This window comes from Xyrauchen texanus, chromosome 4, assembly GCF_025860055.1.
Source record: "Xyrauchen texanus isolate HMW12.3.18 chromosome 4, RBS_HiC_50CHRs, whole genome shotgun sequence".
In the NCBI taxonomy this organism is placed as follows: Eukaryota; Metazoa; Chordata; class Actinopteri; order Cypriniformes; family Catostomidae; genus Xyrauchen; species Xyrauchen texanus.
This window is the reverse complement of record NC_068279.1, coordinates 43767850-43778847: the sequence shown is the minus strand read 5'-3', so window position 1 is coordinate 43778847 and position 10998 is coordinate 43767850. Positions and strand designations below refer to the sequence as shown.

At 37.2% G+C, this 10998-nt stretch overlaps 1 protein-coding gene across 1 annotated transcript; it reads left to right on the top strand.

Annotated features, from left to right (window-relative positions):
* The first annotated feature begins 536 nt into the window (after nucleotides 1-536).
* On the top strand, nucleotides 537-10998 carry LOC127643112 (hepatocyte cell adhesion molecule-like). The gene is made up of 7 exons (XM_052125689.1): nucleotides 537-650; nucleotides 2178-2519; nucleotides 4812-5093; nucleotides 5266-5359; nucleotides 5993-6081; nucleotides 8694-8764; nucleotides 10080-10998. The coding sequence occupies exons 1-7, from the start codon at nucleotides 563-565 to the stop codon at nucleotides 10404-10406; spliced, it is 1293 nt and encodes a 430-aa protein (XP_051981649.1). The 5' UTR covers nucleotides 537-562; the 3' UTR covers nucleotides 10407-10998.

Here is a 10998-nt window from a genome sequence, read left to right as displayed (position 1 = left end):
GTTTTTGATGCAATCAAATTTGTCCTGTAAAATAAACTCAGTTTATTAAAGTTAAGCAAATAAGTCAAGTCAATTTGATTTGTATAGTGCCTTTCACAACACACATCGTAATAATAATTATTTGTATCATTAATAACCCCCTATGCAACACTTTACAAAGGGAACATTAATGTACCAATCTTTTTATTGAGGACTGTATTAATTAGTCAAAGGAATGTTCATTTGTGAAATACAATAAACAGTCAGCCCACACACACACACACACACACATGACACCACCAATCTTTTCACACACAAACCCATTCTGTGACTCTCAAACATGCCAACATGGTGCATTGATTGTGTGAGTATATCATGCCTGTGTGTGTGTGTGTGTGTGTGTGTGTGTGTGTGTGTGTGTGTGTGTGTGTGTGTGTGTGTGTGTGTGTGTGTGCGTGTGTGTGTGTGTGTGTGTGTGTGTGTGTGTGTGTGTGCCAGTAGCCATGCATACTCAGTACTCTGAGTTGGGGGACGTGCAAATCATGCTAATTGTTTGGGGAAGACTGCGAACGTTAGACCTAAGATGAAGGCAGAAAAAGGATCTTTATCTTGGTCAACAGCTGCTCTTACAGCACCACTGCTCTTGATCGTTGCAGTTCTGATTCACTCAGGTAAGAGGGCCATGCCTAACTTTTTATTTAATGACATCTCTGCATTGTTGGCTTTGACGAGCATTGGTGTGGGAGTGGCTGGAAGTTATGAAAACATTTGGAAAGCTTCTTTATTGTATTGTTTTTTTAATGAAATATCTCATAGCATTCATGGATTTCAATGGCATTGTATACATGTCAAAGCTTATGTCTGGCTGTTGGGGCTTAAGAAAAAAACAGTAAAAAAAAAAATTATTGTCTATTGATATATTTGTATATTATAATAACATATATTTTTATGTTGTTTTTTTATTATTATTATTACTTATAAGTTTAAATCATAGTGTAACCCCTTCATCTTTGATTTACAGTGGCCACAATACAGTACCTATTACCACACTAAAAAATGCAATTGCATTTAATAATGAAATATCAAAAGCAAGTGGCATTTCAAAGAATTAACCAAATACTTCACAAAAAGAAGTTCATTAAGTTTTAAATGATTAAACAACAGATAAACTGTATATAATGATACAAAATGTAAATGGAAAATGTTTGGATGTAAAACATTAGTAACATGCACATAGTTAATGTGATGAACAACACCTGGGGTTATTTTGTTAGATACCTGTGTGAACAGTAACAGCACTAAGACAAAGAGTTACTAAAAGTACAAACATGTTTGGACTCCATATTGCTGTTTACAGCATCGTGATTGCTGTATACTCACCCCATCCTCTGCATCATGTCTACTTTGGAAGCTGTTTTGTGTCGAACAATTGTTTGATGCTGTCATCAGGAGCCCTGTGTGTCACTTTTCATCTAATCACATTTATTGTTTATCACTCTGTGGGTCCTTTTCATGGGCTGCTAGGGAGGAAATTGGGCCAAACAATTCAAGCTTTTGTGTGCTCATCTCTGGCAGGCCTTTTGCACTGTAGGGAGTTACCAGGGAGTTGGGCTGTTTCCATACAGGCTAGCTCCAGTGCCTTTGATCTGTTCATTATCAGACAAAGAGATAAGGAATCTCGGTAACACTTAACAATAAGGTTGTATTTGTTAAAATAAGTAAATATATTAGGTGACAAACAACGAACAAAATTAAACTTAATTTTATTTAACTAAGTTAATGTTAGTTGGTAGTTAATTGTAAGTTTATTATATGCATTATGTCCCTACCAACTTTCAAATAAATCCAACGCCCTTGGTTTAAGGGTTTACAGTGTTACATCATCATGTTTTTGCCAGTGCAACAAAGTTGCAAAATTAGATATCACTTTACACAGAAAAGTTTAGTAAGCTATTTTATCTCAGTAAAAGCTTTTTAACACATGTTGTTTACATCTTGTGGCTATACTTTTGAAACCGCAAGTATTTTAACGTTTCCGGATTGGCCCCATTCACTTCCATTGTAAGTGGCTCACTGTAACCCAGTTTTTGCTTCTTTTTCTTCTTTTTTTTTTTTAATAACTTGTTTTGAACCCAAAATATTCCTTTAATGTCATAAATCAGTGGTTTTAATATTCTAAGATTGTTGACGTTTCACAGGATTTGTTCAGGGGGTGAACATCACCAGATTAGAGACTGTAATCAGAGGGACAGTGGGTGGAGAAGCTCTACTCTCTGTCCGATATTCAAGCACCAGTCTGGATCGTCCTGTAATCAAATGGCAGCTGAAGAGGGACAAACCCATTACAGTGGTCCAGTCTATTGGCACAGAGATCATCGGTAACCTGCGGCCAGAATACAGAGACCGTATCCTTGTGTTTGAGAATGGCACACTGCTTGTTCATAACCTCAGGCTGTCGGACGAGGGCACCTATGAAGTGGAGATCTCTATCACCGATGACACCTTCACAGGAGAGTGCAGCATCGAGCTGACAGTTGATGGTGAGACCCTGCAGTTTTTCATTAGAGTGGTTTGGAGTAAACAAGACATTGTAGACATTGCAAAATCATAATGGGGAAATGATAAATCTATATGTTGGGAGATTATGTACTATTACTACTCTTAAAAAAATTGATGTGACAGTACCATAGTACAGGGATTGTATTGGATAATATGATGCAGTTTTTCCATAAAGTATTTGGATACTAAAGCCACAAAAAACATTTTACACTATAAATCCAAAAAGTATGTGGACACATGAACAGCATACACATATGTGTTTGTTTAACATTTCGTTTTAAAATCAAATGATTTAATCCCTCCGTTTGCTGTTCATTAGATGTTGTAACTGTGGGGATTAGCTACTCCCAGGCTCTGATGTTGCGTGTAGGGTCCTGGCTTGCTGTTCCAATTCATTCCACAGGTGTTCAGTAGGGTTCAGGTCTGGGCTTTGTGCTGGCCAGTCAAGTTCTTCCACACCAGACTCAGTGAATACTTTCTTTATTAAGGTGACCAGATTCCTGCTTGTGGAAAACAGGACAGCCCCCTTCCAGCAAAAATTAATTTAACGTGTCCTTACGTATGTGCATTCACATCTGTAACTGCTGTTACCTTGTACTTTTCACTGGCAGCAACTTTTCTCAGTGTGCGCTTTTATTTTAAGTTTATCGTAAAATGCACAGCAGTCCAGTCCAAAATTGAGACGTACGAAAAGCTTTGCATTCATGACTGTTACATTGAGTTGATCCGGTGTCCATGCTGCATTCATTAATGAGAACAGCTCACGAAAAACATCTGTCCATCTCTCAGACACAGCCGTCTTGTTCATGATCCATTGTCCAGTGACAATGTTTTTTGCGCAAGGCCACTCATCAAAGAGCGTGGTTTTGTCATTCAAACTGAGAGCGGGGATTCTGGAGTAGAAATGTATGAGGCAGGAGGATGAGAAATCATCGTCTTGCACGTCACAAGCTTCAACCAGGGCATCCAACTGCTTTTTAATTTCAGAGGGTATGAATGATTCCTCCAACCTGGCAAGACTTTTCTCAGATCAAGAATGTGCAAAGCTATGGCCGTGCACAACAGAGTGATTAGCAAAATGTCCTTAACTTGCGTGCACCTTGTCAGATTCTGAACTTTTCTTCACAAAAAAAAAACATTGCTAACACTTGGTGTGGCACACTTAATTTTAGCAGCATCCATATGCCAGAAGACTCAAAGTCTGAGGCACACAGTTTGCAAGAATGTAATTAAAAGGAGTAACATGAAGCACTGTTCTCTCAGAAACTACTGGAATAGCCAAACCTATCAAATAGAAGTGGGTGTCCACTTATGGTGATATAGTAGATGTTCTGTATGTTGTATTAGATGACAAAACCAAGTAGTACTGCAAACAAATGATACTAGACCTAAACTTTTCTTAATAATTTTTTTAATAACTGGTCAAAATGTGTTTTTAGTGGATTTAAGTCAGTTCCCTCAAGTTCATATAGGTGTCCTAGCAGAGTAACCACATGTATTTCACCAAATAAGTGGACACATTCTTAATTTCACAATCAGAACATGTCCATATTTTCTTTGATTAATTTTGCAAAGTATAACTATTTTTCTATAATGTAAAATATAGGATTTTGCTTAGTGTGTTTAAATAAATGCCACTTACTTTGATATTTTGTTTTTATTAATTTATTTTTAAGTGTGGTTTAAGTGTCCAAGTACTTTTGGGGGGCCACTGTACCATACTGAATGATTGCCATAATCATATTTGTTGTACTTACATGGTATTCCAATTCTATACATGGTATAATAGTGCTACGTGTCCATAAAACATGGTACTACCATGGAACCACATCCCATGTCCACAAACACATAGTTATGCCATGGTGCTTTGATGCTAGTGTATGACAATGGTTTCCTCAATCTAATTATATTAAAACGACAATTCACCCAGAAATGTAACTGTTTCATCATTCACTTACCCTTATGTTGTCCCAAATCTGTATGACTTTCTTCTGTGGAACATGAAAGGAGATGTTAGGGAGAATGTTAGATGTAGTGACCATTCACTTTCATTGAATGGAGAAAGAAAAGAGCCATGCCAATATTTTTCAATATATTGGCATGGCTCTTTGTACTTTATGGAATAAATAGTCAAATGGTTTTGGAACAACATGTGGGTGAGTAAATAATGATAGAATTTCCATGTTATGCATATATTCATAAATATTCATGCTAACAATGTAAACTCCATTAATAGCATTAATAATCTGATTCATCTGATTCATACTTTACAGAGCCTATCTCAAAGCCATACGTCCACATGGGCACATCCACTGTTCTGGAATTGACAGAGCATTTCATGCTAAACTGCACTCACGACACAGGCACCAAGACCACCTACAGCTGGACAAAAGGTGGCAAGCCATTACTAAATGAGACTCGCCTGCTCCTGTCCACTGATCAGAAGGTCCTGAACATCACGCGTGTTCAGATGGTTGATGACGATGTCTACATTTGCATGGTGGCGAACCCTCTTGGTAGCACGAAAAGCCTGCCAGTCAAACTCACAGTTTACAGTAAGAATGAGGAACATATAATGAATATAATGAATAAAGATACTGTAATGCACATTCAATGTCTTTTTATGAAATTTGCTGTTTCTTGTGGTTCATGTTACATGATTTTGATTCCTAAGAATATAGTAATTCCTAAGAATCAAAATGAAAAAAAAAAGATTCTTGTTTGCAGAAAGGAGTTCCCTTTATATTATACTGTCTATAGTGGGCATCTTTCTCCTTGTCACTCTCGTAACTGTGTGTGCTTGCTGGAAGCCATCAAAAAAGTAAGAGCCTATTTTTTTACTTCTCATTCCTTTTTCTTCTTTCCTTAAAGATATATTTCACCAAACACACAATGAAAATTCTGTCATTATTTACTCTGCCTCATATTGTCCCAAACATGTTTGCTATTTGTTTATTTATTTATATATTTGTGGAACGCACAAGTAGAATATTTGATAAATCTCCACGCAGATCATTTTCATACCTGGGGAATTCACAGTGACCACATCTGCCAAGCTCCAAAAAGTACAAAAAAGCCCAGAAATGTCCATAAATTAGTTGACTCAAGGCTCCTGAATGTGATTTATTTGTATGAGAAAAGATTGAAAGTTGTTATTCACTGAAAATGTATCCCTTTGTGGTTGCGCTCGAAATCTTCTTTACGCATACCCAAACTGGAGTACCACATTCTATGAAAGGTGAGAGATGCCGTCAATTACGTCAAACCTGGTGCAATGCTGTTTTTGAATCTGAATGTGAATGCAAGTTACATTTTAGGAAGATCAGTGAAATAACAACGTAAATTTATACGAGTATACAGGTTTGGAACAACGTGCATCATTTGTGGGTGAATTATGCCTTTATGTTGACAATATTGGTGTAAATAAACATGTAATTAAAAAAACTTATATTAGCAGATCAAAAAGAAATAGATCAAAAACTATGATACCAAGATCCATTCCACAAAACCACCACATCATATATCAAGACGTCAAGTCAGAAGGTATGTAATCAATATAATTCTGCTATTATTTTAGGTCTATTTACTCTCTAACTCTCATGAAAGTAATTGTCCACTGGGCAAACAAGCTTACTTCCCTGATGATTGATTCGGTAACACTTTATCAAGGGTTGTATTCATTAAGTGAGGCATAATGTACAGTCAGCCAGTTGTTACCACACAATGAACCCTGAAGGGGTTTATTTTGCGATTACAACCAGATTATGGTACATACTCCCACTTAAATTACACAGCTACTAACAAAAAAAAAAAAACTGGAATCAAACTCCGGTTTGCATCAGAGTTCTGTTTATGTTTATTTTGTGAAAATGACCATCTGACTCCTCAATATTCAGCCTATTACAAGACTACTTTCTAAATAAATAACTGCACATGAAAGTTTTATTTGAAATTACTTTGTTAGCTTACTTGTAGAGATTGCACAGTGATCCGAGAAGCAGGAAAGACGGCTCACAGAAACCGGATGAATGGACATCTTATTTCGGATGTGCGGTTGTTACAAAGCAGTATCTGACCACTGGATGGTGCCATTGACCAATCAGAATCATGAGAGAGAGCCCAGTAGTAACATTATTTAACTGTTAGGGTATCTGGAAGGAGGACCCAAGAGCAGAGGTGAGATATCACAAATAGTTTTATTTCAGTAGGAGAGGAGGGTAGGGGGGCGAACAGGGGCAATAGCTGGCTTAAGCCTGAGAAAGCAGCCTTGGAGGACTAAGCCAGGGATTGGAAGGAGAAGGACCAGGCCCAGAGGGGACATGACAAGGACCTGATTAGCTGATGGATCCTGGAGAGTAAACCAGACCAGTATGATGGACAGTCCAGACTTGGATGGAGAGCAGACCAGACAGGAAACCAAACCAGCGACCCACCGCAGGAGAACCAACAGATATGAGAGAGCCACAAGGAAGCCCGTGAAGAACCAGAGGGCTGGACGCTGATGAACCAGGACCAGAGAACCGGGGTGAGGAGTGAGCGCTAATCTGGAGTATATCTGAGAAACACTGAGGAGAAATGGCCAGGGATAACTTGGAAAAAAACACTGAATACAGACAAAAGACCACAGCACTAGAGAGTCAGCCATCAGAGTCCAAGTTACTAGCTTGGGAACCAAAATGGACTGGTAAAAGACAGCAAATGTTTGTAGTTTAAGAAGAGGGAGAGTGGTGATTAACAGAAAGGAATCCAGCTGCAGTAGACCACTATTAACGAGTGCCACCAGCTGAGCCGGGCAATTAACACAATGGCAGACTTGTGAGGCAGAGGGAAGCACACTAATACACACACAAAGAGCGGAGTTACCGGCTGATCAGCCCAAAACCTCACCAGTTAGCAACATTAATTATCATGAACTAACAATGAACAATGCTTTTACAGCACACTTCTTAATCTTGGTTAATGTTCATATCAACATAGACTAATTAATTTTTTAAATGAATTGATGTGTGTTAACATTAGTTAATGCATTATTAACAATCACAAATTAACAATGAACAAATTGTATTATTATTATTATTAATTAACAAATGAACAATTAACATTAACAATAAATTTTGATAATTATTGCTTATTGTTATGATGAGAATTTACTTATGTTAACAAAAAAAACCTAGTTTTTAAGTGTTACTACTGATCCCAATTTACTTGAAGCAATAAAAATAATGCTTTATTGGGCAATTTAAAGCCAAAATAAAATCTAAATTTACTCTCTTTACTTTCTTAATAAGTGTTTCTAGTAGTATTGTGAATTGTTCATTGGTCCGTGTTATTCCAAAGTTGAATAATGTTTGTCTTTTTAATTTTTAATCAAAAAATAAAAATAAAATAACTTGCTTTGCCACTGGAATGATTTTCCTGTGCCACCAAACACTCTTATTGTTCAACAATTCACCTCTAACCATCCAGAGACAAATACAGTGTGTGTGTGTGTGTGTGTGTGTGTGTGTGTGTGTGTGTGTGTGTGTGTGTGTGTGTGTGTATGTGTGTGCGTGTATTTATCACTTTGTGGGGACCAAATGTCCCCATAAGGATAGTAAAACCCCAAATGTTTGACCTTGTGGGGACATTTTGTCGGTCCCCATGAGGAAAACAGCTTATAAATCATACTAAATTATGTTTTTTGTAAATGTAAAAATGCAGAAAGTTTTCTGTGAGGGTTAGGTTTAGGGGTAGGGTTAGGTTTAGGGGATAGAATATAAAGTTTGTACAGTATAAAAACCATTATGTCTATGGAAAGTCCCCATAAAACATGGAAACACAACATGTGTGTGTGTGTGTGTGTGTGTGTGTGTGTGTATGTGTGTGTGTGTGTGTGTGTGTGTGTGTGTGTGTGTGTGTGTGTGTGTGTGTGTGTGTGTGTGTGTGTGTGTGTGTGTGTGTGTGAGTAAAGTGGTTTGCATATGCCATTTCATGTTGACTTTAAGCAGCATACTGTCTCCGGAACCTAATCTAAAAAAATTAATAATTTCATATGGATCTACACACATTCTTGCCCAGAGGACATTACTTTGAAGAGATTTATCATTGACAGTAATATCACAGCTTTTATTACCATATGTTTGCATTGTAATATTACTGTTCATTTATATATCTAGATGATGTCATCCCAATAATTACTGATCAGGGGCGTAGGAATCCTGTGTCACTCTTCATCCTAAAAGAAAAGGTATTACGGTATCATTATTTAGCTCACACTCTCAGCACATCCATTTATGTTTAAAAATAGAAATTCAAGTGGATAAGTGGTCCATTACCTCAACAGAGGTGTCTATTGTTCAGAAAGCGAACTATCTAGGACAGAGTGCTTCAAAAACAAGGATTTCTTTGTTTTTATATTAATATTCATGCATTCGCCACATATTCTAATATAGAATAGGTTAGGAGACTAGGCTGCATATTTTTGCTTTATAAGAATCACCAGAAGTCTTGACAACAAAAAAGTGCATGATTAGAATGAAAGTTCATTGGCATGTGCAGACTGCAAATGCATGAACTTTACAACCTCAGGATTCTCTTGCTGGTGAGTCAACGTCAACATGTGAAACATGCTCATCCAAAGGCATTGTGATTGGTAACAGTGCTCTACCACAAGAAAAAAACACATTGTAACTTGAAACTTTTAATGCAGTGTAAGAAGGCCTAAGTAATGTCTTGATCCAAACTTTTTACAGTTAATCACAGCAGCCCTTTTTTAATCTTGTGAATTGTGCCTAGAACACTGGTGTTAGTAGATCCAAATTTAGTTTGCAATGAAAGGGTGAATCTCACAAATAAATATATATTTAAATCATATTTAAAAAAAGAAATGTAGAAAAACAAAAAAAGAGTAGACCTTACTGGGTCATCAAGACTTTTTGCATTGTGACCTTGAGATTGCAGTTTTCTCCCAAAATTCTCATTACTGTGATAAAGTAATCAAAATCATCCTGTCCAGAATAGTGTTAGAATCAAAATAATAATAATACAAATTTAGCTAAACTAAATACATTTTCATTAACCTAAAACTAACTAAAATAATATAAAAATACTACAAATTAATTACAGAATATTAAAAAAATTGAAACCTTGAAAACCGTCTTCATTAAACATGAAAATGTTTCAAATGAAACCAGAAAATAAAAAACTAAAACTAACAGTCACAGACAGACTGAAAATGAACAAAACATAAACTAAATAAAACAATTGTAAAATAATAATTGTATACTATAATAAACCTGGTCCTAATACAATTGGTTCTTTTTTTCAGCATACATTACAAGAAGTACAACAAGCCTACCTTGTTGAATTGTACTTCAAAAATGTACTTTAAAATCATTACTGATTATTATTACTGCAGTTCTGTAATGAGGAGAATTAACATGTAAGTAGGCTATTAAGAATAGGGAAATTCTGAGAAATAATGGAAAATTATTTAGCATTTTATATTGATATTCATGTATTCACCACAACTATCTGTAAATGCATGTACTTGACATTTTCAGGATTCTTCAACTGGTGATCCAACCTCAGCATTTGAAACGTGCACCTCCAATGGCAGCAGCCCTCCCAGCTACAGCATCTCAATGCCTCCTCCAATCGACGAGCCACCAGCGCGCTCCTCTCGCAGATACCCTCGTACTCCCACTAAATCGCCCCCTACACACCACCGCCGGAGGAAGGGACAGAGCCAGAGCCCACCAGCCCCCTCCCCGTCTCACAGCCGAGGTTCCAACCGTTCTTCTCCACCGCTTGTGCCCACTTCTCTGGCCAGGAAGCCTGAAGTCCCATCCACACCTCCACAAGAAAGCAGAGGCTCTCCAAAAACATAGATACTGATGTACTGACCAAGTCTGCTGAACCCACATGCTGCAAAGAGACATTGACCTGCACAAATAAATATGCATCGTATGTAAAACTTTAAACACACAGTAGCCTATATAGTATGGTCCAAAGCAAAACCTTTAGGTTTTTTTCTCTCTCACTCTTTGTTAAGACACTTTTATTAAAATGCACTTTGTGAATGTTTAGTTTATCTGTAGGGTATCTTCCCAGTGAGAGATGCCTGGGTTCTGAATTGTGCACATGATGGCTTGACAAAGCAAAATTTCAAAATCCTTAACCCCTTTCTGACTCCTAGAGCTTTTATGCTACATGCACCAAATTCTGAAACCAGCCAGAACACCCTAGCAACTGCTGAGAAACCAGGCAGAACACCCTAGCAACCGCAGAGAAACCTGTCAGAAAACCCTAGCAACTGCCTAACTATACAGAACACCATACCAACTGCTTAGCAGAACACTTTACAATAGCAACTACCTAGCAACCAATCAAAACACTATTTCAGACCTGAACAGAATGCCCTAGCAACTACCTAGCAACCACTTAAACTTTAAAGGCCTATATTCCTTTAAACCTCTTCAA